This window comes from Copadichromis virginalis, linkage group LG6 (assembly GCF_057382275.1).
Source record: "Copadichromis virginalis isolate Kocher_CV1m ecotype Utaka linkage group LG6, C_Virginalis_male_GT1.1, whole genome shotgun sequence".
In the NCBI taxonomy this organism is placed as follows: Eukaryota; Metazoa; Chordata; class Actinopteri; order Cichliformes; family Cichlidae; genus Copadichromis; species Copadichromis virginalis.
Genome location: NC_140623.1, coordinates 3,372,474 through 3,397,634, shown reverse-complemented (window position 1 = coordinate 3,397,634; position 25,161 = coordinate 3,372,474). Strand labels below are relative to the sequence as shown.

The window sequence follows — 25,161 nt, the reverse complement described above, 5'->3', positions numbered from 1 at the left end:
ATATATATATATAGCCTGCATTTGTGTGACACCGGTGCGGAAAGGCTGAGTTTTATCTTTCTCTTATCTTCTTTCCACAGGTGATTTGTGTTTTTTTAAAAGGAAGGAAACCTTCCTCAAAGCGGGCAGAGCAGTGGAGCCGCCGAGGGAAAAGCACACGAAACAAAACTGTAGAATTAAAAATATAATTTATTATGTTTAAATAGTTAAAAATATAAAATGAATTAAAACAACCTTGGCCAAGGGAAGACACAATAAAAATCAATAACACACAACATTAAAAGTCCAGTGGAATCCACCACGGCCTAAAAGTCACAGAAAACTAAGAGGTCCAGCGTAGTATTAAAAGAGGGAAACCCAGCGGAGTCCTCGCCTTCCTCCCCGCATTCCACGTCCTGATGCACTGAAGAAAGGGAGGGAGCGGCAGTCACTATTCCTTTGGCAGTTTACTTTATAAAAAGGATAAGTCAAAGACTTACCCGGGTGGGCAGAGCTCTCAACTCCGCCCGCCGCTTCCTCAAACTGCAATCGGCACCGCGGTCTCACTGCTTCTGTTCTCCCGCAGTGCACGAGCTGGCTCTTGTCGTTATTGCCACCAGACTGCCGCTACGCGTCCCTAGTCGCTGGTCATCTGCCTTTTTTTCCTCTGATCGTTTCCCCTTTCCAGTCGCTGGTAATCTCTCTTCCCAGTCGCTGGTCGTCTGCTCCATCTGATCATCTCTACTCTCTGATCGTCTGTGTCTTTCCTCTGTCTGTCTCGCATTCTCCGTGTTACATTTTTTGTTGAACACCGGCTCCAAACCTCTTATGTGTCCTTGAGCACTCTGTAAATTACCTTTTCTTTTCTCTCAGGTGTGTCCAATTAGTAAAAACGGGGGAAAAGGCGGAGTCTCTCCAGGACAATTTGCCGGCAACTAAAACATGCAAACTAAATAAAACACTGCACAAAAATATAACCAATGCATGCAATATAAAAAATAAATATGTACACTTCACATTAAAATACAGCACAGCAAAACAACGTCCGTCCTTCCCTGGATGACATCCGTATAGCGCTTTTCTAGTCCCTAAGGACCCCAAAGCGCTTCACACTACATTCAGTCATTCACCCATTCACACACACATTCATGATGGCAAGCTACATTGTAGCCACAGCTGCCCTGGGGCGCACTGACAGAGGCGAGGCTGCCAGACACTGGCGCCACCGGGCCCTCTGACCACCACCAGTAGGCAAACACGGGGTTAGTATCTTGCCCAAGGATATTTGGCATGCAGCCAGGAGGCAGCCTGGGATCGAACCACCGACTTTCTGATTAGTGGCTGACCTGCTCTGCCACCTGAGCTACAGCCACCCTATATAGTATATACACTGGGTGAATGTGCAGTAGTAGCAGCAAGCAGGTGAATTCTGTACATTAATATGAATAGACATCTGACTATTTTACAGGATAGACAATATAAACATATTTAAAATTAAAGGAATTTGGAATGTACATTGTGCCTTGGTTTAGTGTCTGGAAGAGAGTCCTGTCTCAGTCAATTATAGATGATGTGAGAGGGCGGGTGTGTGTGTTTAGGGCACGAATGGCTTGGGGATAGAAGCTCCTCTTGAGTCTCTCTGTCCTTGCCCGGAAGATGCGGAACCTTCTACCAGATTGCAGAAGTTGGAACAGTTTGTTGCCAGGATGGGACGGGTCCTTCAGTATCTGCGCTGCTCTAGTCCGGCATCTCCTGGTGTAGGTGTCCTGAAGCGGGGGGAGAGCAATCCTGCAGCAGCGTTCTGCTGTACAGATCACTCTCTGGAGAGCTTTTTGGTCCTTCACACAGCTGTTCCCGAACCACGATGTCATGTTCTGTGTGAGGATGCTCTCCACAGCGCCTGTATAGAAAATCCTGAGGATCTTTGGAGAGACCCTGAACTTCCTCAGTTGTCGAAGGTGATACAGGCGCTGCCTAGCCTTTTTGGTCTGGACCTGAATGTGGGCAGCCCATGTCAGGTCTGAGGAGATGTGGACACCAAGATACTTGAAGGACTGCACCCTCTCCACTGGAGCTCCATTGATGATAATGGGCTTGTAGTCTCTGTGCTGACCCCTTCTGAAGTCCACCACCAGCTCCTTGGTCTTGCTGACGTTCAGCTGGAGGTGGTTGTCCTGGCACCACGATGCCAGATTCTTCACTTCATCCATGTAGGCCGCCTCATCGTTGTTGGAGATGGCACCCAACACCACTGTGTCGTCAGCAAACTTCACAATGGTGTTGGAGCCATGGGTGGCCACACAGTCTGAAGTGTAGAGGGAGTAGAGCAGTGGCGAGAGGACACATCCCTGAGGTGCTCCTGTGTTGATGGTGATGCTGTTGGAGAAGCACCTGCCCACCCTCACCACCTGAGTTCTGCCAGTGAGGAAGTCCAACACCCATGCACACAGACGGCTGTTAAGTCCCAGATCCCTCAGCTTTGTGAACAGTCTGCAGGGCACTATTGTGTTAAACGCTGAACTGTAATCAACAAACAGCATTCGCACATAGTTACCCTGTTTCTTGTCCACGTGGCTGAGAGTGGTGTGTAGGACGTGGGCGATGGCATCCTCTGTGGATCTGTTGGATCTGTAGGCGAACTGCAGCGGATCTATGGTGTCTGGGATGGAGGAGGAGATGATGTTCTTCAGCAGCCTCTCAAACACCTTCATTACTACCGAGGTCAGTGCAACTGGCCGGTAATCGTTCAGAGATGAGGGTTTGCTGTTCTTGGGAACAGGGATGATGGTGGATCTTTTGAAGCATGTGGGGACCACAGACTTCGCCAGGGACTCGTTGAAGATGTAAGTGAACACACCTGCTAGCTGGTCAGCACAGCAGCGCAGCAGACGGCCGGTGATGCCATCTGGCCCCGCCGCTTTCCTTGTGTTCACTCTCCTCAGTGCCGCTCGGACGTCATGCTCCGCGATGCTGGTCACCGGTCTCTCGCTGATGACGTCACTGTCCTCGGTAGCCAGGCGGTAGATAGCATTAGCCGCCTGGCTAACCTCGAAACGGGCGTAGAACCGATTCAGCTCGTTGGTGAATGCAGAGTCGGCGTTGATCGGCGCAGTGTCCCTGGCTTTGTAGTCCGTAATGGTGCGTAGTCCGTGCCACATACTCCGTGGCATACTGTCGCCCAATAAGCCAATATTCCTGGGTGCTACACACTACAGTTTACGCTACACACCTACTTACTGGTTTTGTCGCATCAGTCTGTGTCTCTGAGTTAACTTGTGTTTCTCCTACAGCTCCGGACCGCTAAAAATGCGCGTGCTCTTAGTGAGCTCGTTCCCGGCTCGTAACCAGCGCGTTCTGCCGTCAAGGGCGATCATTGGTTAAATGTGATCATGTGACTGATGCAAGCCAGATCCTTTTATTTAGCAAAACTGTGATTACTAGTTAAATATTATTGTTGAGGGGCACAGACAGGACTCCGCACGCACACACACATACATAAAAAAAAAAAAAAAAAAGAATTTTTTAAAAAAAAGTTGCCTCAACAAAAGGGCACCTTGGGTACCCATCAGGAAAGGGGCGGGTGCTCAAGCCCCTCTAGCCCCCCCCCCTCCCCCCTCTGCACGTGCCTGCGCTGCACATAGTTGCCTTTGCGCAGCAGCCTGTGGACACAACCCACGGGGAACTGGAGCCCGGCACGGGATGAAGCTCTGGCTTTGCCTCTGGTTTTGCTTTTTTTTTTTTCCAGGCAAATGGATTTTATTATAAAAAGAAATGCAGTTACGTTTCTCATGTTTCCTGTAAAGACTGAATTTGAAAGCTTTGAAAGTATTTAAATGTCTCCTGTTGAAGTGAAACACCTTTTTTATTGTTGTTCTACATTTTATGGACATGCAGCTTCAAAACAATGTGTTAACATTAACTTTTACAAAATACTGTACAGTTTCTCCAGCACTTCTTTCCAAAACACAAAACTTGAGTGAATGTGGGATTTTATATTTTACTGAGCAGCTGCTCTAGTAGAGTCCTTGGGGAGAGTTTAGGGGAATCTGCCGGGACTGAAAAGGTCACTGTCCCAAGAAGGAAGCCATGGGATCATCTGGCCTGCTGCGTTTCATGCGGAAGGCCTCCATCTCCTCCTCAGTGGGCGCCTTTACTTCAAACAAGCTGTTGTACGGCCTCTTCCTCTCATCCAGCTGCATTAGCATCTCCACCTGCTTCACCCGCTTTTCCTCTGCTTCTAGAGCCTTCTTCAGCTTTTCCTTCTTCTTCTCCTCATCCTCCGAATCACTGCTGTCGGAGTTGCGCTTCTTGTTCTTTTTGTTCTTCTTCTTCTCTTTCATCTTATCTTGATGCATTTCTAGCAGAGTCTTGGGCTGTTCCTCCTCCTGTGGCTCAGTTATTGCCTCTTCAAATGGAGTGCACTCTGAGTTGTTAATTCCAATTCCAGCTGATCCTGTGCAGTAACTCTGTTTGACCATGGAGTGGCAACACTTGTACCCCCAGAAGCCGTCTTTCCAGTAGGAACTCCAAATACAAGTGTGGTTGTTGATGAGCACGTCCTCCTCATATTTGGAGCGAGCGACAGCCTTTTCGAGTCCTTTCAGCACAGCGCCGTGACGCGAATACTCCACGTAGTCCTCCGTCTGGGCACACAGCAACTCCCGCGGTGGTGCATCCAAATGCTCCTGGCCTCCATACTTCTCCAGGATGCTCTCCCTCTGTTCTTCTTTGAAGTCCTCCTTCTTGACCTTGAAGGAACGATGTAGCAGCTCCAGTTTGGTGGGGTCAGCCTGCAGATGCACCTCGGAGCCTTTCTCATAAGCCTCCCAGGCAAACAATTGTGTTTGAGCCATGGAAATTGTGGCTCCACTGTAGCGAACAAAGTTGTCTCCAGCCTACCCCACTTCATCAGGGTTCTTGCCAGTGTTGGAGTACGGGTTCTCTCTCATTGCTCGCGTCTTTGGATCGTAGTACGCTGAATTTGGATCCAGATTTCTCAAGTATTTAGCTGTGTCTTCTCTGATACGCAGATTCCTGACAGTGATTCGTCTCTTGGAGTCAAAGTTCTGACCGGGCATGTCGATGTCATCTGCATATTTGTCTTCATCCTCATCTTCACTGTCATGCCAATCCTCTCTGGTCATCTTCTCGGTTTTGCCACGCCCACTCATTTTGAACCTTCTCTTTGCAGTGTCAACACTCAAAGGAAATGTGGCCCGATCGGCACCGAGCCTGGCTTTTATTTCCGCAGAGCGCGGGCGGCTTCGTCACACACGCAGACAGGCTCGCGGCAGCGCGCCTTTTCAAAGCACCTTCCTCCAATGAGCACACCTAGGCGGGGCGGTGCTACTCTGAGCGGTGCTGAGCACCACGTGGAGCCCCTCACCAATCACGAGCCGCAGCGGCACCGCGTCACGGCCAGTCACACACTTTAAGAGCGGCGAGTCTCCTCCGCTTGTTACATTTTCTGTTTTAAACGCAGGAAAGTTAAAGATAGAAAGAATGGCAAGAACCAAACAGACCGCTCGCAAATCCACTGGCGGCAAAGCCCCCAGAAAGCAGCTGGCCACCAAGGCCGCTCGTAAGAGCGCCCCGGCCACCGGAGGCGTCAAGAAACCTCACCGTTACAGGCCCGGCACCGTGGCTCTGCGCGAGATCCGCCGTTACCAGAAGTCCACCGAGCTGCTCATTCGCAAGCTGCCCTTCCAGCGCCTGGTCCGTGAGATCGCTCAGGATTTCAAGACCGACTTGCGCTTCCAGAGCTCCGCTGTCATGGCTCTGCAGGAGGCCAGCGAGGCTTACCTGGTCGGACTCTTCGAGGACACCAACCTGTGCGCCATCCACGCCAAGAGGGTCACCATCATGCCCAAAGACATTCAGCTGGCTCGCCGCATCCGCGGAGAGAGGGCTTACAGTTTTTTCTGAATGCTTAAACCCTAACTGTGATTCCTGTAGCACAATTTCTAAAACTATTCAGACTTATAGCAAAACCACTCACTGAGTTTGCAAAACTAAAAGCACAAAAACTGCTTTGCATTCAGTTTGCAATTTTGTAACACACACTTTGCACAACTGTAGGCACAATTCACTGCACAACACCCAATTACCAAATTTCCAACACACTCCTAGCAAAAGTATACACATGTATGGCTATCATTAACACTAATTTGCCAACTGTCTGGCACACTTTCACATGTGAAAACTGTTTTAGATAATTAGTCCACTTTGCAATCAGCCTAAGCACTATAAACAGGCCACAGGTAAGCTGTCTATGTGGAGTACAATGGAAGGAGCAGTAAGAGTAATATACACAGTGCAGAAATGCTTGCACTAAGTCGTGTACTTGCGCGCCACAGAATAAGAATGAAGAGAGTTCCTTTCGAGAGAAACACAGAACGTGTAAAGCAACTGCGATATGACTACGTGCAGGTAAGCTAGTGTCATTGGTTCTGAATTTGGAGGTGCATACTGTAGTGCTGTGCATGGGCCTGATGTGTTGCATTTGTTTTGTCTTGTCCAGAGAGTGATGGAACTAGAAGCAGATGCAATGGGACATGAGCTACTTTTTGTAGATGAGGCCGGTTTTAACCTCAGTAAAACCAGGAGACGTGGCAGGAACATTATTGGACACCGTGCCATCATCAATGTCCCAGGACAACGTGGTGGTAACATAACCATGTGTGCAGCTATAAGCCAAAATGGTGTTGTTCACCATCATGCAACCATAGGCCCATACAACACTGCACACATTATTGCATTCCTGGACACCTTGCATGACATGCTCACTGTTCAGAGACCAGAGCAGACCCGATATGTCATCATATGGGACAATGTTAGTTTCCATAGGGCTGCTTTGGTCCGCAACTGGTTTACAGACCAACCATCCTTCATGGCACTCAACCTCCCTCCATACTCTCCATTCTTGAATCCCATCGAGGAGTTCTTCTCTGCCTGGCGCTGGAAAGTGTATGACCGTCATCCTCATCAACAGGTAGCCCTTTTACAGGCAATGGAGGAGGCATGTGGAGATATTGACCAGGCATCATGTCAGGCCTGGATACAGCATTCAAGGAGATATTTTCCCCGGTGCCTTGGACTGGAGGATATCGCAGGCGACGTGGCCGGACCCAGAAAGACGACATGATGTAGGCTGATTGTGTGTGTGTGTGTGTGTGTGTGTGTGTGTGTGTGTGTGTTTTTTTTTTTTTTTTTTTTTTTTTTTTTTTTTCCCCTTTTATTTGTGGAATTCCTATTTTGTGTTCTGACTTTGTCTTGGTTTTGATGAGTGTTAATAAACACCAATACTTGACGTTTGGATCCTTGTATGTTTACATGACACTATGACAAGGTGTGACCTCAAATTGACATCTGTACACAGAGAAAGCAAAAGCCAGATGTGTTTTGTATTCATACCATCAGTGTGCAGTTGGCGCATTGTGTGCTTAGTAGATGATGGCTTGTGTGTACTGTTTGATACGGAAACACCATTTTTACAAAGGTGTGAAGAGTTAATCTAGCTGTGTTTGCTTTTGCAAGAGAACTACAATGTTTTGATGATTGGGTGACAGGTTTTCTTATTTGTGTGAAGAGTTTTGCAAAATTAGCCAATAGTTACAAAAAATGTGCTTAAGCAATCAGAAAAAACTGTAAATGTCATCATCATCACTCTGAAAACGCCAGCATGGTGTGAAGATAACAAAGCTCACTGCCCCAAAGAAACACTGCTGCTGCTGAGGCCCAATTCACTACTGTAGACTGTAGTCACATCTTAAGCATTTTCTAGCTTTCAGTCTGTGTCTCCCTAAATCCTCCATATTTGCCATACAGAGCACTACATTTACTGCTCATTTAATACAAATGACCGTTCCAACAAATGAGGAAACGATCACACAGACCACTTCTTTGTTAAACGCGCGCCTGTTGAAGCACAATTCATAGATTTCCTCCAACGCAATGTCCGGCCCACTGTGCAGCTCAGCCAATGAGAGCCGAGGGCCTGCGCAGTGATATTAGCATACAGGCTGTATAAAAGGAGCTGCTCTCTGTTACACAGCTCATTCGTTGCTGCAGAGTATCGAAGGAACAAAATGCCTGAACCCGCGAAGTCCGCGCCCAAGAAGGGCTCTAAGAAAGCCGTGACCAAGACCGCCGGCAAGGGCGGCAAGAAGAAGAGAAAGACCAGGAAGGAGAGCTACGCCATCTACGTGTACAAGGTGCTGAAGCAGGTCCACCCCGACACCGGGATCTCCTCCAAGGCCATGAGCATCATGAACTCGTTTGTCAACGACATCTTCGAGCGCATCGCTGCCGAGGCCTCTCGCCTGGCCCACTACAACAAACGCTCCACCATCACGTCCAGGGAGATCCAGACCGCAGTGCGCCTGCTGCTCCCCGGTGAGCTGGCCAAGCACGCCGTGTCTGAGGGCACCAAGGCCGTCACCAAGTACACCAGCTCCAAGTAAACTGATCCTGCTGTCAGTCAACCCAACGGCTCTTTTCAGAGCCACCCACTCGGTCCTGAAGAGCATACGTTCTACCTTCAAACGTGCAGTTACTATGTTGCCAACTACTGCAATCGCGGAAATGCTTCTTTGTCACTAGGTGCTATTGATCCGCTACATTGACCCAGACTCAGGAAATGTCGTGTGTGTGTGTGTGTGTTGTGGAACGATGACAAAGTAACTACAAATACAACATTAATGCCACTTTATGTTTGACAGTCTTTCAGTGCATTTCAATGGCTCCCCTGTGGGCGGCGCCTCTGCTGCATTTCCTGTAGGACTGAGAGGAGGAGAGCCACCTCTGTCCCCAAAGCCACTCTGCTTTTTAACTCCAGCCCTTAAGACCATCTCCCACACCTGTAAACATGAACTACTCTACGCTCTTTTTGTGCTGCCACTTTATTCACTTTTAGTCACTTAGTTATTTATTCACCTATTCAGTCACTTTAATTTTAAAACTGTGTATATGCTGTGTATTTATCTCATTCTTATTGCCTGTTTATGCCCTGTCCTTGTCTTCAATGTCGTGCTGCTCCATTGTATCTTATTTGCCCCTTGGGGATAAGGGCTGATTATTTTATTTTTTTACATATATATTCTGATTTCCAAATACATTCAATACAAAGCAAATTCCAAAGAACAAATTGAAAACAGTACTGAACACAAATGTTGCTCTGGCCAGTTAACTCATTTTGACAGTTCCTTTACGGTGTGTGAAATGGAAGTGTTTTGTGTGTTGTTGTTGTTGTTGTTGTGTTTTTTTTTTTTTCTCCTCTGATATCCAAAGTTTGTCATTTCACAAAAAATTTGCATAGCAGAATCCAAAGAAGCAGTAAACTTAAAATTTAGTATCAATTTGTCTGTATCGTTCTGATCTGGGGTTGCGCCGTTTTTCTTATGTTGTACATTTGCACTTTATGTGGTCCTGTGTTGATTGTCCTATGTAGCACCACGGTCTTGGAAGAACGCTGACTTGCTTCACTGTGTACTGTAGCACTGCACATGTTTGAAATAACAAAGCCACTTGACTTGATGTGCTCGTAAACACTATAATCACTAGTGATGTGCGATACCACTGATTTCCTTTCCGATCCGATAACGAGTAATATTCAGGGTGGTATCGACGATACTGATCCGATACGATACTTTGTACAAAAACGTATTTTATTTATTGTATCTCAAATTATAGCGTCATAATGATTACAGGACATAAGATTACTTGTTCTTATCACTGATATTAATGCAGAGTTCATCATATAGAAATAAAAAAACTAAAGTTGTGCCTATTTGAATCTAATTCATAATTTGTTGGCTCCGTAGCCACCTTTCTATATGCCTTTAGATAGTACAACTATTATAGCAAGTGCTATGAATAAGATATATCTATCTGCTTAGCACTTTTATCTTTTATGTTTAGTTAAGTGTTGTCTTACAGTGTGTTTTGCACTAAGTACCGAAGCAATTTCCTAATGTTGTAAACCTGCTCAACATTAGGAAATAAAACCCATTCTGATTCAGAGGTGAACTTTGGTCATCTCAGTCTCTCACTAAACGCTCTTCTGTGACTGGTCAAGCACACGATGGGAGGGTGGGAGGTATTGTGCAGCATTTTACTTATCTTGGACAACAATCTGTGGTTACATTTTTTTAGTGGGTGGAAGAATAATAGAATCCTCCAGAAAAAGGAGCACAGATATACTGGGCATAATTAAATGCACTGTACTAGATTAGACTGAGGTCGCTATCCAGGACATAAGATAAGCTTTATTAGTCCCAGAGCTGGGAAATTCACCTTGTTACAGCAGCAACGTGGACAGAGCAGGATTAAATAAATGCCAAAAAAATAACAGCAATATTACTCTGATTAAATAAATGAAATAGATATAAAAATACGTTTGACTAGTAGCGACAAAAAGAGAATGTTTAATAGTGAGATGTTGGATGTTTTTTAGCAGGTATTGAGTATTGCACATTGAGATACTTAGTGATCAGTTGGTGGATGTGTGTATTCACGTGTTCATTCGCTGTTGTTGTTTATAGTAGAGTCGGTAACTGTAGCTGGAAGGAAACGGACTGATGCAGACTAAGAGATCAGGGCCAAAGTGTGGAAGCGAGCTGCCGTAAGGTGACTAACTAATGGTGATTTCTGATATACAACAACGTGAGTGAAACTCGAGGCCGCTGTGCTTTGGTTAGAAGTGAGCAGCTCTCACAGACGTCTCGCTGCTCCGTGGGCGTCCAGCTGCATCGGTGTGTTTGCTGGGAGTTCGCGGCGTCACTTTGTCCCATAGCTGCGCTCACCAGATGCTGCTTTTAAGTCGGAGTGCGCGAACGAACATGTGTCTGAGCTGGAAAAGGGCTTTTCACGGAGCTGTGCTGCGGCTCCTTTGTTTTAGGAAAGAAAAGAGCGCAAAAAGCCGCCGAGCAGCGCTGAGCTCCGCACTGAGTCGCTGAGCTTTGGAGGCTCCACAAAGCAAGAGCAGAGAGCACCAGAGCCCGACACGAGGCCTGCCCGAGGAGACACGAGTCCGCTGTGGACTGCTCCACTGTCGGCCTGCAGTGCTGCTCACACACTCACTTTGAGCTCTTTGATCCCGAGACACGAAACACAAACGGAAGCATTGCGTGGCGCACGCGAGAGCGGCGCGCGCTACATTCACTCTCCACGGTTCTCATGGTGCGTTTAAGTGCAGTGTGACGCTTCCGAGTTGCCATCACTGCACCGTGACTCGATCAGAGGGAAAGAGGAAAATGTCAGAGGAAGCACCTGCTGCTGCCGCCGCCCCGGCGGCCAAGAAGAAGACGACGGCTTCCAAGCCGAAGAAGGTGGGCCCCAGCGTGGGCGAGTTGATCGTGAAAGCCGTGGCCGCTTCCAAGGAGCGCAGCGGCGTGTCCACAGCCGCTCTCAAGAAGGCTCTGGCTGCCGGAGGCTACGATGTGGACAAGAACAAGGCCCGCGTCAAGACCGCCATCAAGAGCCTGGTGGCCAAGGGCACTCTGGTGCAGACCAAGGGCACCGGGGCCTCCGGATCCTTCAAGATGAACAAGAAGGCTACCGAGAGCAAAGCCAAGAAGCCCGCAAAAAAAGCCGCTCCCAAAGCCAAGAAGCCCGCCCCTGCCAAAGCCAAGAAGCCGGCAGCAGCCGCTAAAAAGTCCCCCAAGAAGCCAGCGGCAGCCAAGAAGCCCGCAGCAGCTAAGAAGTCCCCCAAGAAGGCCAAGAAGCCCGCTGTGGCGGCCAAAAAGCCCAGCAAGAGCCCCAAGAAGGCGGCAGCCAAGAGCCCCAAGAAGGTCACCAAGAAGCCTCCCGCAGCCAAGAAAGCCCCCGCCAAGAAGGCCGCCAAGCCCAAAGCCAAGAAGGCGGCCACAGCAGCCAAGAAGAAGTGAGCTGCCAACACTCTCGCACTCAACAACGGCTCTTCTCAGAGCCACCACAGCAACACGCCAGAGCTCCTTCCTCACAATCACGCAACATTCTCTTATTCACAATAATAGCATTATTGTCAAAGCAAGATAAGATACTTTTTGGGTTTGTTTTTTTCTCATAACACTTGCAGCTTGTATTACTATCATGGCTCACATTTCACAATCAGAAAGTGAACAGAGCAGGAGGGACAGAGAGAAAGAGAGCCAGGGACAAAGTTTATTCATGCAGGTCCATATGACAGAGAATATGCATCTTCTTTTTATTTTCATATTATAATTTCTATTTAATTGTGTTGTGGTTTGCAGTGTTTTGTGTTGTTTCACTTTAAATTTGTAAAAGGAAAAAGCTGAAAATTTAAATAGTTAAAAGTTGAAATGTGAATAGTTGGATTTTATTATAGTTGATTTATTACATTTCATGTGGAGTGAATAAATAAAAGTATATTTACGGTGGCCCCTACAGACAAAACACGTAAAAACTCCAAAACACCTACAAAAGACAACACAAGTGCTCCAGGATGCTAGGGGCAGTGTTGAACTTTTGAACTATTTTTACATTAGTAATTCATTGTGCATAATTTTATATTATTGTTAATAATAAATTAAAACAACCTGAAGATCTGGTTGGGAGGCGAAAGACCCCCCCACACACACACACACACACACACACACACACACACACACACACACACACGAGAATAAGGTAATACTACATTTCCATATACACGAGGATGTTTGCTCAGAAAGAAGTGTGTGGCTCTGAAAAGAGCCTTTGTTTATTGGTTTCGTGCGTGAAGCAGAGGCTTTGGCATTTACTTGGCCTTGACAGGCTTCTCGGTCTTCTTGGGCAGCAGCACGGCCTGGATGTTGGGCAGCACACCACCCTGGGCGATGGTGACTCCGCCAAGGAGCTTGTTGAGCTCCTCGTCGTTGCGCACAGCCAGCTGCAGGTGACGTGGGATGATACGAGTCTTCTTGTTGTCGCGGGCTGCGTTGCCAGCCAGCTCGAGGATCTCAGCGGTCAGGTACTCGAGCACAGCTGCCAGGTAGACGGGGGCGCCGGCACCCACGCGCTGCGCATAGTTGCCTTTGCGCAGCAGTCTGTGGACACGACCCACGGGGAACTGGAGCCCGGCACGGGATGAACGGGTCTTAGCCTTAGCTCTGGCTTTGCCTCCGGTTTTGCCACGCCCACTCATTTTGAACCTTCTCTTCGCAGTGTCAACACTCAAAGGAAATGTGGCCCGATCGGCGCCGAGCCTGGCTTATATTTCCGCAGAGCGCGGGCGGCTTCGTCACACACCAATCGCAGACAGGCTCGCGGCAGCGCGCCTTTTCAAAGCACCTTCCTCCAATGAGCAGCGCACACTTAGGCGGGGCGGGGCTCCTCTGAGCGGTGCTGAGCATCACGCGGAGCCCCTCACCAATCACGAGCCGCAGCGGCACCGCGTCACAGCCAGTCACACACTTTAAGAGCGGCGAGTCTCCTCCGCTTGTTACATTTTCTGTTTTAAACGCAGGAAAGTTAAAGAGAGAAAGAATGGCAAGAACCAAACAGACCGCTCGCAAATCCACTGGCGGCAAAGCCCCCAGGAAGCAGCTGGCCACTAAGGCCGCTCGTAAGAGCGCCCCGGCCACCGGAGGCGTCAAGAAACCTCACCGTTACAGGCCCGGCACCGTGGCTCTGCGCGAGATCCGCCGTTACCAGAAGTCCACCGAGCTGCTCATTCGCAAGCTGCCCTTCCAGCGCCTGGTCCGTGAGATCGCTCAGGATTTCAAGACCGACTTGCGCTTCCAGAGCTCCGCTGTCATGGCTCTGCAGGAGGCCAGCGAGGCTTACCTGGTCGGACTCTTCGAGGACACCAACCTGTGCGCCATCCACGCCAAGAGGGTCACCATCATGCCCAAAGACATTCAGCTGGCTCGCCGCATCCGCGGAGAGAGGGCTTAAGCTGTCTGCACGCCCTCCTACAAACAACGGCTCTTTTCAGAGCCAACACACTCACACCGAGAGCGCGCTCCTTTCTTACAATAACATTAACCTCATACAAGACAGTACAAGACAGGTTTTTTTTTTTATATAATAGAAGCCATATGCTTGGCATGAAGGTGGCATCCAGTAACTTGATCTAAGCACCAGTACTTCCAATTCTTTCCTGCTACACATAAGTTTACATTACTTACAGTAGAAGAAGACTGTGACACCCCTGCTCTAAAGTACCTTTAGAGTTGTTTAAATTGGCTATAAACTATGAATGTACATAACAATAAGCCTAACATGGATCAGATATTTTTCACAGTTCATGTTCAGTTCACAGGTGCGGTTGTTTTTTTTTTTTTTTTTTCACTCCCCAAAGATGTATAAAAAACTAACAATTTAACACAATTCTTTGAACTAACTTTGAGCATGGAAACACAGCATCGTCATGTTCCGCTGGCGTTGATCCAATACCTAGGCCACATCGCTGATGTTGCATTGAAGCGGACTTTTGGGAACTCTGTTAAACTAATCTCACTGCACAAACTGTGTTCAGACTTTGACACTAACATTGATAACATACAGAACAATTATACTGTGAAGCTGTCCAGATCAGTCCAGTCAAGTAGAGATCATAGATATAGCGCCCCCAGAGAATGACTCGCTGCCACTTTCAAGTCAGAAAATATAGTATTGACATTCTGAATAATCTGTTGCGATCATCTGTGAATGCTATTGCATGTACTAAAGCCACTTCTAAAACTACATTGATTCTGGAAGTATGGAAGTTCTGGTATTCAGAGTTTCAAGGTAAAACCTCATTAACAACCTATTTGATCTGGGGACAACTAATAATATTTCATGGCATGACCTTCCCCCCCTTTTCTGGCTCTGTTGGAGGCACCACTGGTTATTGGCCTTTAATAAAGATATTAACTGGATATAAACTGTTGGATTGTCTCTGTGACACATGTAGTACTCAATCTCATATCATGTACAGTACATAGCTACTTATGGGGCGCCGTTTGTAAAGTGAAACATGCTGAAATTAACAGCAACATTTTTCCACATTTCGCTCAAAACCTTACAAAAACATATTTTTTCGAGTAATTTTTACAACATTTAGTAAAATATTTGTAACTTTTCATCAAATGTTAAATATTAAATCTAAATGTTAACTATTAAATCTAAATATATTTAAATCTAAATGTTAAATGTTAAATCTAAATATTATATTTAAATCTAAATGTTAAATCTTAATCTAAATGTTAAATGTTAAACCTAAATGTTTAGGCTAATATGCAAATTTATTGTACGGATCAACGGAAATACCAAAATAAAAGCTTCCCGAAAACCTCCGGTGCAACATTGTGTCTGTTCTCCTCCTCACTTCTCCCCGCCATGTGCTGCTTCACTTCTTGCCTACGAGCATGTCCAGCGATTTTGCTGGACATGTGCTGCAGCGATTGTGAAGTGGAGACTGCAGCTGCTAAGAGTGCACTACTGCTGAACCTTTGGATGGCCGACAAAACGGATCTTCCGATGTTTTCAGCTAAATCGTCGGACGTGCTTTCTCATGGTCGGGTTATGGCTGAATTCCAGTGGAATGACGGTCCCGCCATAATAGACGTTCCAGCCATGTGTTCCAGCCCTAAACCTAACCTTATCCCTAACTATAACCTTATTCATAACCTTTACTAGCAGTTAAATGACGTAAAATAGTGTTTTCCAAATCGATCTTTAGAAAATGAACGAACATGTGTAGATTGAGCTCTCCTTTTTCCGATGCTATCATTTAGGAACGTGTTGGGTACCCAAAAGCATAACATGTTGACAATTTGTCACCTAGAGAAAATTATTACGCTTTGGGAGTGAGAACGTGTCTGACCACTACCGGCACACTTTTGCACTGGAGGTTTTCGGAAAGCTTTTATTTTGGTATTTCCGCGGATCCGTGCAATAAATTTGCATGTTAGCCTAAACATTTAGATTTAACATTTAGATTTAAATATAATATTTAGATTTAACATTTAGATTGAATATTTAACAATTAGATTTAACATTTAAAATTCTGTTTTAAATATGAAAAGTTACAAATATTTTACTAAATGTTGTAAAAAATTACTTGTTTTTGAGCTAAATGTGGAAAAATGTTGCCGTTAATTTCAGCATGTTTCACTTTACAAACGGCGCCCCATAGCTACTGCACCCCAGGCACAGTCATGCTGTTCCTCGTTTCCGCCAAAGGCCAGTAGATGGCCGTAGTTTCAAGCACTCCTGTTTTCTTTTACGTCCTCAAATCAGATGTAAATTCAGGAGTCCGTCAAGCAACGACTCACATTTGTTTCTGAACAGCCAAAATGAGTGGAAGAGGAAAGGGAGGTAAAGGACTCGGCAAAGGAGGCGCAAAGCGTCACCGTAAGGTGCTTCGTGATAACATCCAGGGCATCACTAAGCCAGCTATCCGCCGCCTGGCTCGCCGTGGTGGTGTGAAGCGTATTTCTGGTTTGATCTACGAGGAGACCCGTGGCGTGTTGAAGGTGTTTCTGGAGAACGTCATCCGCGACGCCGTCACCTACACCGAGCACGCCAAGAGAAAGACCGTCACCGCCATGGATGTGGTGTACGCTCTCAAGAGACAGGGCCGCACTCTGTACGGCTTTGGTGGTTAAGCTTACTGCACTGACAACAACAACGGCAACAAAGGTCCTTTTCAGGGCCACCCATCTCCTCTGTAGAGCTGATCTTATCTCTTTTGTTTATCTAGTCAAGTTCTATCAAACTTCTTTTCATATAAATGGTCAATCTGACTTGGAACCCGTATTGGAAAAGCTTTTGATGTGTGATACAGCTCTGCAGTAGTTGCGGTAAGTGGGGTTTTTTCTTGGTTTGTTTTTCTTGTTTTTTTTTTTGTTTTGTTTTTTTTGTTTGGCCATATACTGACCGTAGTGTTGAGGCAGACATGACACCGTATTCTCAGGTTACTGTCGCCGCTTTATTCTCTGCGTAACGTCTCCCTCGTCTGGCTTCCACGTGACCTGCATCCAAAGCAGCAACTATTCATGACATGCAGCACACACAAATTCTGAATGTGTTTGCAACTTATTTTTGTCAAGAACTTCACTGCAGAAAGCTCAATGTACCACGTGGGTAACAAATATTTAGTATTAAAGGAAGGAGATGGTAATTATAAATTAAATATTCTCCAAGATAATACAAAAAATATCTATAAAAAAATTAATGAAACCAAAAATGAAGGTGTAATTCAATATAAGTATGAAGATGAACCTTTCAATAGTTAAAAATATACAAGACAAATTATTATCTGAAAGCATGAGAGACGTGGTATGGCTCATCTCGCTCGGGCGCCTCCCTGTGAGAGCAGTGGTACAATGGAGTTGCTTTGTTACCACCATGAAATGTCCTATGACAGGCTGTGATGAAGATGAGACCCTAGAACATCTTCTATTGGATTGTTATAGGACAACTGAGATAAGACAGAAGATGACAGAGATTGGCTATGATGTGGATGTTAATATCAAAGCAGTTAAATATGGTTTGTTTAAAGAAAAAATGTGTGACGACAAAAGGAGACTCTTTTGGTTAGTAATGTGTGTAATAAACACACATATTTGGAAAACTCGTGCCAAAGGAGTACTTGAACAAAAGATAAGTAGTGATGTGGTGAGTAAACATATCATTACAGACCTGCGGAGAAGACGAACAATGGACCTGAAACTTGGGAAAGTTTTCCCCTGGAACGAATTAAAACTGTAAGTCTTGTGAACGTTGTGTGGACTCAGATGCTAGATTTTCCTCCTTGTTTCTCCTTTTTGTATGTGCTCATGGTTTTGTATATGTAATTGTATGTGTATGTGCATTTTATATGTAAACTTGTTTACTTTAAATAAAGTGTAATTATATACAGGCTTCTTCAAAAGATTACTGCCATAAAGATGACTTCTGCCTGAGGCTCCAATGACTCAACCAGCAGTGCGAGAGCAGCCGCTCTGTCCGTTTCAGTGTACAGTGAAGTGGACTGTTGCGATAGGTCAGAAGAAGCCTGCGCTAATTTAATGAATGCTACCTTTTCAGACAGTCTCTTATTTAAATACTTACGTTTGAACTTACTGAAAACAGTTTCTAGCCTTGACAATTCTGATGACACGAACTCTGAGAAAGATTAAAAACTGGTGCAAAACAGATGGGAACCTGTGATTATCAACATTAAAAACACTTCTTTTCATTTTGTTGTACATTGCACTGAATTAAGCCTGTCGAGCAGCTGAAACAGTTCTAGGGAATGTGCTAATTATCCAAACCTCTTTATGATTCAACAGTTTTTATTCATTAACAGCACAAAGTGAAAAACAAACAGAATCCCATACATTTCAAATCATTACGTACATTTACAGATACATATTGTAATGATCAGCAGCTGTTGCTGTAAATTAATGTAGTTTCATGCCATACCACAAGGTGGCCCTATCTGTTAACATGGGCATGCGAGCTAAGAAGCGGTGAGATACTCTTGTTCTTCCGGCTGGCTAAGATTGAATAATAAAAGTACGTTGTAGATCATAAAAGGACCCCTTCTTCATAAATAAGGAGACAAACAAAACACATATATGGGAAAAGGAGGATGAATGTTTTTGGAAGTAGTTTTTAGTTTTAGCTATTTTAGGGGGATATCTGTGTGTGCAGGTGACTATTACTGTGCATAATTATTAGGCAACTTAACAAAAAACAAATATATACCCATTTCAATTATTTATTTTTACCAGTGAAACCAATATAACATCTCCACATTCACAAATATACATTTCTGACATTCAAAAACCAAACAAAAACAAATCAGCGACCAATATAGCCACCTTTCTTTGCAAGGACACTCAAAAGCCTGCCATCCATGGATTCTGTCAGTGTTTTGATCTGTTCACCATCAACATTGCGTGCAGCAGCAACCACAGCCTCCCAGACACTGTTCAGAGAGGTGTACTGTTTTCCCTCCTTGTAAATCTCACATTTGATGATGGACCACAGGTTCTCAATGGGGTTCAGATCAGGTGAACAAGGAGGCCATGTCATTAGTTTTTCTTCTTTTATACCCTTTCTTGCAGCCACGCTGTGGAGTACTTGGACGCGTGTGATGGAGCATTGTCCTGCATGAAAATCATGTTTTTCTTGAAGGATGCAGACTTCTTCCTGTACCACTGCTTGAAGAAGGTGTCTTCCAGAAACTGGCAGTAGGACTGGGAGTTGAGCTTGACTCCATCCTCAACCCGAAAAGGCCCCACAAGCTCATCTTTGATGATACCAGCCCAAACCAGTACTCCACCTCCACCTTGCTGGCGTCTGAGTGGGACTGGAGCTCTCTGCCCTTTACCAATCCAGCCACGGGCCCATCCATCTGGCCCATCAAGACTCACTCTCATTTCATCAGTCCATAAAACCTTAGAAAAACCAGTCTTGAGATATTTCTTGGCCCAGTCTTGACGTTTCAGCTTGTGTGTCTTGTTCAGTGGTGGTCGTCTTTCAGCCTTTCTTACCTTGGCCATGTCTCTGAGTATTGCACACCTTGTGCTTTTGGGCACTCCAGTGATGTTGCAGCTCTGAAATATGGCCAAACTGGTGGCAAGTGGCATCTTGGCAGCTGCACGCTTGACTTTTCTCAGTTCATGGGCAGTTATTTTGCGCCTTGGTTTTTCCACACGCTTCTTGCGACCCTGTTGACTATTTAGAATGAAACGCTTGATTGTTCGATGATCACGCTTCAGAAGCTTTGCAATTTTGAGACTGCTGCATCCCTCTGCAAGATATCTCACTATTTTTGACTTTTCTGAGCCTGTCAAGTCCTTCTTTTGACCCATTTTGCCAAAGGAAAGGATGTTGCCTAATAATTATGCACACCTGATATAGGGTGTTGATGTCATTAGACCACACCCCTTCTCATTACAGAGATGCACATCCCCTAATATGCTTAATTGGTAGTAGGCTTTCGAGCCTATACAGCTTGGAGTAGGACAACATGCATGAAGAGGATGATGTGGACAAAATACTCATTTGCCTAATAATTCTGCACTCCCTGTACATTACACTAGGTTCGACTCATTAACCAAAACTCGACTAATAGATTTTACATATCATCTAATATTAAAAGTCTTAAATATGACACATTCTTAACAGATTTTTCTGATCACACGGTGGTTATGGCAATAATATTGTGTTGCTCCCACGAATTTTTGAACTATTGAAAACTCAATACATCTTTGTTAGCAGACGGGTTGCTTGTGCCTGAAGTTAAATCTGAAATTAAGAAAATATTACATCTTAAGATTTTTACTGCCTCTTTCACGGAACTTTGGGAACTTCTTAAACAACGCATGTGTAAATTTTTTAAATTTAAAGCGAGAGAATTAAATCATGCTAAGAATATGAAATACAATGAAAATGTAAGTAGATATATATATATATATATTTAAGAAATAAGAAGGAGAAACAAGAAGAGGAGGAAAATCAAATGATGTCTCTTAAGGAGAGCATTGATCGAGTCAATAGAGAAGTTTTATTTAACATGTTGAGACGTACTGAATTTCATGGGAATAGCGACTATATGATTCTAAATCATCACTTGACTCAGTCTATCAGACTCTTCTAGGAGGCTATGCTGAATTGCTTCTTCAAGAGCTTCATCTTCCTCCAGAAAAAGAGGGCTAAGTAGACAAGAGATATTAGAAATCATAAAACATGTCAGCCTTGAAGAATTTCTCACCATACATCATTAAAAAAAAGAAAGATTAAATGTAAATCCTAAAGTTGCAGTCATTCAACAAAAAAAACAAACATACAACCCCCCCCCCAAAAAAACCAAACAAACAAACATGCAAATTGGAAACCTGCATCGAAACAATATCCTAAACAACATCTAGAATGAAGGATTTCTTTAACCCTTAGACAACAGCTTACTCAAATTCTGCCAATTTATATGGAAACATCTGCTGTCCCTCATTTTCACTCTCTTGAATGCAGCTCTCTGTTTCCTGATGCTTGGCCTCACTTTCACCTGGTGTTGTAGGCAACGCATGATGCACTGAAAAAAGGAAAGAAGGTCAGCATGACTTGCTTCATAATGTTAACAGAGCCTTTATATATCCTTATATTAGTTCAAATAAAAGTTGGGCACATATTCCTCCTTGGCTGTAATCACCTGTGATAATCCGTAAACATTAAAATCAGACAAATTAATGATGCTCTCATCAAACAAACCCCCCAGGAATTATTACGCACTGCAGTAACAAAATCTAACTGGTCATTGAGCTTAGAACCTCACTAGGTTTTCATTCACGTCACATACCTCGTCTTCTCCGGCAGACTGGACTTTCAAAGTCACTGTCAGACAGCTCTTCTGGTTCCTCCTGAGGGAAAAGAAAGCATGTTCTACATAAAATCAAATACAGTTGCACCAAATCACTGGTAACACAGAGACACATGGCTGCACTAAAAATTGTTTACACCTGCTAAAAGTGCAATATTAATTAATTATGCGATCTTTGGTCCATTTTGAGACGATTTTTGAGTCGTGCGACTGATTTGGTGATCGGCCCGATTTTGGCCTTCATCGTGCATCGTGTAGTATACGTGGGGTAACGAGAAGCGATTAACACCTCGAGCAGCTCCCGATCATCAATCGCTCGTGAGCCGCTCACACTGCTCACGCGCAAACACGTAAACGTCGGTGAAAAAGACGGAGCAGCACGGCTGTGCAGCGTGTGATCTGGACACAAGCGATGGAGGCACAACTTGTAGAACTTTGGAAAGCTCATCCGAGCCTTTTCGATGTGGCATCACAAAATTATCACGACCACAACAACCGTTAAAATAGTTGGATTTACACTGCTGCTCATTCACAGCTGCCTGATCAATGTTTTTCATTAGCAATTTAGCAAAGTTGATGGTGGTGGTGTGTGTGTCTGTGTGAGTGAAAGACAGAGCGACAGATTTTCTGTTATAACCTTCATGTTATGGAGGCACAGTGTGAGCACTCGGGTCGCATCAGAGCATCGGGTGGTATAGTGTGAGACCTGCATCGTGACCTACCAACTTCTAACCCCTGCGAGTCAATCGTGCAGTTTGAGCAGGAGCTGAATAACGTGACTGAAAAAAATCGCACAGTGTCTGCCCAGCTTTAGGTGTACTGTCGTCCGAGACTTGCACCGCAGTGTCGGCGTTTGTTCCCCTGTTGGCCATGCTTCTTGTTGTGGTCATCTGTTGTCTTCCGGTATTTTCTCCGCAAGCGACCTTTCCTCGACCAATGAGATGAGCGGTAATCTGAATTGTCATAAGTGTGCTGTCAGCTCATTGGTCACAAAGCAGGAGAGGGGCTGGGAGTTATGCTTTCAAACAAAGCGTTAATTCCATAAACATTTATAGACTACTTTTGATTCTCACTGTATTACGGGACACAGTGCGTCCCTTATTAGCTCAATACGGGACGTGTACTTTTGTTTCGAAATACGGGACGATTCCGTTTTTTAAGGGACGGTTGGCAACCCTAGTCGGACCGCCAACTCAGTGCTGTTGGACCGTTACGACATCGGCGGCGCTAAAGCTAAGGCTAATGCTGCAGTGACTTTGACTCAGTGTTTATTCAGAAGGACGTGTTGTTTTGTGTCAAGCATTGAAGCATCAGAGTGTGCATGGACGCTCTCGGTCTGACTGATATATGCGCTTAGGTACTGTGTGTGAACGCTCTTTTCACTTCGCCATAACTTTTGTGGGAGCGAGTTGTTTCCACACTTTTAAAATGGCGTCCCACGCAGACACGAGGAGTGAGGAAGATGGCTGCGACCCGGATGCTGAGGCGCCTGGCCTGACAAAGTACATCATCCCTCACTCTACACCTCTTTACCTCAATCTTGAAGTGGTAAACTTGAAAGGGGAGGTCAAGAAGCCACGAGTTTGCTTACAGGCTTCGCTGGAGCGGCAGAAGAGCCTGCTGAAGTGTTTGGATCAGGGAGCTACGGGAGAGCCGGGAGAGCGGCCATCTCCCCAACGAACCCCGCCGGTGCCCCGTAATGACCGCTGGTTGGACGGGTACCAGGTGGACTAACTGTTATCATACGGACAATCTTGAGGTTGACTAAGGGTTGGTTTCATGCAAGATGTATGTGATGTAATTATTCTGTTCGCAAGGGATGATTACTTGTTCTGTTCCACTGAACCCTCGTCACCACAGCCCGTGAGAGGCTTTTGGTTTGGTTTTCTGTTGTACTGATGTAAGCAGCGGGATGTGTTGTACTTTTGACTGTTTTTCCCTTGTCTAGGACCATCTCCAGAGGATGACTAGCCAGTAACACTGCATGTTCTGTATTGTTTGCTTCAATCACTAATTGTGTTTATTGACTGTACCAATGCCGTAAGGGTGTACCTCCACAACCTGCTTACTACCTAAAGTAGCTTTGTATAGTGAAAGGGGTAGTGGGAGGAGGGTCACCTGGGGTCCGGCTGAGGACAGCCTCCCAATTGCCGGCAAACACTACTTTTGTTTATTGATTGTATTGACTGTACCGATGCTGTATAACAATTCCTCCACAGCCTGCTTACTACCTAAAGTAGCTATGTATAGTGAAAGGGGGTAGCGGGAGGAGCGTTACCTGGGTCCGGCTGAGGACAGCCTCCTAATTGCCGGGGGGGTGATGTAACAACCCTTTTGGGTTATAGCACCACTAGGGGGGGTTGCCCTACTATTGTAGTAGCTATGGGAGTCTCCTAGGGGGTGTGTGAGTTGTTAGCGGCAGCCATTACATGCTGCTCGTGTTCTGTTCTCAGGATAGACCTCACCGTTGTAACGGCCTGGCACCAGCGACTACCGATCCCCGCACATGTATGTACGGACAGTGTAGAGCCGTGGAGACCTGGCTTGTATGGTCTTATGTTGCTGACAAGGAATAAAGGTCTGTTGTTTAATTTAACTGACTGGCTCCGTGTTATCGGCTAACCTCCACACCACATGCCCGCTGGACCGGCTAGCCGCTCCTTCCTCACCAGACTGCTGTTACACAGGCAGTATTACACCATATTTAGAAAAAAAATCAATTACGAGATTTAAGTCGTTAATATTGAGTTAATTACGTGAATAGGGTTAAAAAGAAAACTGAATTGATTACAGAAAAGATACATTGCTAAAATAGAGCAGTACTAACATTAGCTGGGTGGCCAAGCAAGTGTCTTACACATGAGAATACATCACAAAAAAAATTAAATAAACTTTTGCAAAAGTAGTTCTCTTGGTACACAGACTGCTCTGTGAAAACATTTCAAGTTTAATATCAGTTTAATATCACTGAAATTAATATTTCAGTGAACATGCAAATTACCCACAGTTTATCACAACTTACCTAGCTAGGATCTGCCTCGTGTCCAGTCGAAAACTTCGCTGCAGAACCGTGAGTTGAAAGATACATTTACTACGACTCCCAAGATGCATTGCAGTAAAAAATTTTGATATTTAAATGAAGTGATTTTTTTAAAAAAAACAAAAAAAGAAAGGGAGGTAAAGGACTCGGCAAAGGAGGCGCAAAGCGTCACCGTAAGGTGCTTCGTGATAACATCCAGGGCATCACTAAGCCAGCTATCCGCCGCCTGGCTCGCCGTGGCGGTGTGAAGCGTATTTCTGGTCTGATCTACGAGGAGACCCGTGGCATGTTGAAGGTGTTTCTGGAGAACATCATCCGCGACGCCGTCACCTACACCGAGCACGCCAAGAGAAAGACCGTCACCGCCATGGATGTGGTGTACACTCTCAAGAGACAGGGCCGCACTCTGTACGGCTTTGGTGGTTAAGCTTACTGCACTGATCGATCAACAACAACAACAACAACAACAAAGGTCCTTTTCAGGGCCACCCATCTCCTCTGTAGAGCTGATCCTATCTCTTTTGTTTGTGTCTAGTCAAGTTCTATCAAACTTCTTTTCATATAAATGGTCAATCTGACTTGGAACCCGTATTGGAAAAGCTTTTGATGTGTGATACAGTTCTGCAGTAGTTGCGGTCGGTGGGGTTTTTTGTTTTGTTTTGTTTTGTTTTTATATATTAAAGTGGGCCATATACTGACCGTAGTGTTGAGGCAGACATGACACTGTAAAAAGTATAAAAAAAAAAGTATAAAAAAAGAAACGAAGAAGATGAACATCAGATAGATGAGTTGAAAAAAGAAATAGAATTGATAAATAATGAATTATTATTTAATATGCAGATAACAGCAGGGTGTGATGAAAACG

The 25,161-nt window shown here is 45.2% G+C and overlaps 6 protein-coding genes and 2 pseudogenes across 6 annotated transcripts; 6 read left to right on the top strand and 2 right to left on the bottom strand.

Annotated features, from left to right (window-relative positions):
- Positions 1–3,921: 3,921 nt before the first annotated feature.
- Positions 3,922–5,150, bottom strand: LOC146706963 (pre-mRNA-splicing factor SLU7 pseudogene; annotated as a pseudogene).
- A 314-nt stretch (positions 5,151–5,464) lies between these two features.
- LOC146706962 (histone H3-like) lies at positions 5,465–5,908 on the top strand. Its single transcript, XM_085458250.1, has one exon. It carries the CDS (start codon positions 5,482–5,484, stop codon positions 5,902–5,904), a length of 423 nt encoding a protein of 140 aa, XP_085314376.1. The 5' UTR covers positions 5,465–5,481; the 3' UTR covers positions 5,905–5,908.
- Positions 5,909–8,044: 2,136 nt separating this feature from the next.
- Positions 8,045–8,956, top strand: LOC146706961 (histone H2B 1/2). Its single transcript, XM_085458254.1, has one exon. The coding sequence runs from the start codon at positions 8,067–8,069 to the stop codon at positions 8,439–8,441; it is 375 nt and encodes a 124-aa protein (XP_085314380.1). The 5' UTR covers positions 8,045–8,066; the 3' UTR covers positions 8,442–8,956.
- Positions 8,957–11,185: 2,229 nt separating this feature from the next.
- LOC146706960 (histone H1 pseudogene) lies at positions 11,186–12,135 on the top strand (annotated as a pseudogene).
- Positions 12,136–12,592: 457 nt separating this feature from the next.
- On the bottom strand, positions 12,593–13,150 carry LOC146706959 (histone H2A). The gene has a single exon (XM_085458260.1). The coding sequence runs from the start codon at positions 13,100–13,102 to the stop codon at positions 12,716–12,718; it is 387 nt and encodes a 128-aa protein (XP_085314386.1). The 5' UTR covers positions 13,103–13,150; the 3' UTR covers positions 12,593–12,715.
- On the top strand, positions 12,859–14,245 carry LOC146706958 (histone H3). Its single transcript, XM_085458252.1, has one exon. The coding sequence runs from the start codon at positions 13,444–13,446 to the stop codon at positions 13,852–13,854; it is 411 nt and encodes a 136-aa protein (XP_085314378.1). The 5' UTR covers positions 12,859–13,443; the 3' UTR covers positions 13,855–14,245.
- Positions 14,246–16,236: 1,991 nt separating this feature from the next.
- Positions 16,237–16,757, top strand: LOC146706957 (histone H4). The gene has a single exon (XM_085458256.1). It carries the CDS (start codon positions 16,242–16,244, stop codon positions 16,551–16,553), a length of 312 nt encoding a protein of 103 aa, XP_085314382.1. The 5' UTR covers positions 16,237–16,241; the 3' UTR covers positions 16,554–16,757.
- A 5,927-nt stretch (positions 16,758–22,684) lies between these two features.
- Positions 22,685–24,723, top strand: LOC146706956 (uncharacterized). Its single transcript, XM_085460722.1, has 2 exons — positions 22,685–22,974; positions 24,399–24,723. Exons 1-2 carry the CDS (start codon positions 22,685–22,687, stop codon positions 24,721–24,723), a joined length of 615 nt encoding a protein of 204 aa, XP_085316848.1.
- Positions 24,724–25,161: the final 438 nt, after the last annotated feature.

Coding starts and splice junctions, on each gene's coding strand:
- LOC146706959 (XM_085458260.1), bottom strand. CDS start 13,102: ATGAGTGGGCGTGGCAAAACCGGAGGCAAAGCCAGAGCTAAGGCTAAG.
- LOC146706961 (XM_085458254.1), top strand. CDS start 8,067: ATGCCTGAACCCGCGAAGTCCGCGCCCAAGAAGGGCTCTAAGAAAGCC.
- LOC146706957 (XM_085458256.1), top strand. CDS start 16,242: ATGAGTGGAAGAGGAAAGGGAGGTAAAGGACTCGGCAAAGGAGGCGCA.
- LOC146706958 (XM_085458252.1), top strand. CDS start 13,444: ATGGCAAGAACCAAACAGACCGCTCGCAAATCCACTGGCGGCAAAGCC.
- LOC146706956 (XM_085460722.1), top strand. CDS start 22,685: ATGGCGTCCCACGCAGACACGAGGAGTGAGGAAGATGGCTGCGACCCG. Junction 22,975..24,398: donor AATGACCGCTGGTTGGACGG/GTACCAGGTGGA, acceptor ATTTAAATGAAG/TGATTTTTTTAAAAAAAACA.
- LOC146706962 (XM_085458250.1), top strand. CDS start 5,482: ATGGCAAGAACCAAACAGACCGCTCGCAAATCCACTGGCGGCAAAGCC.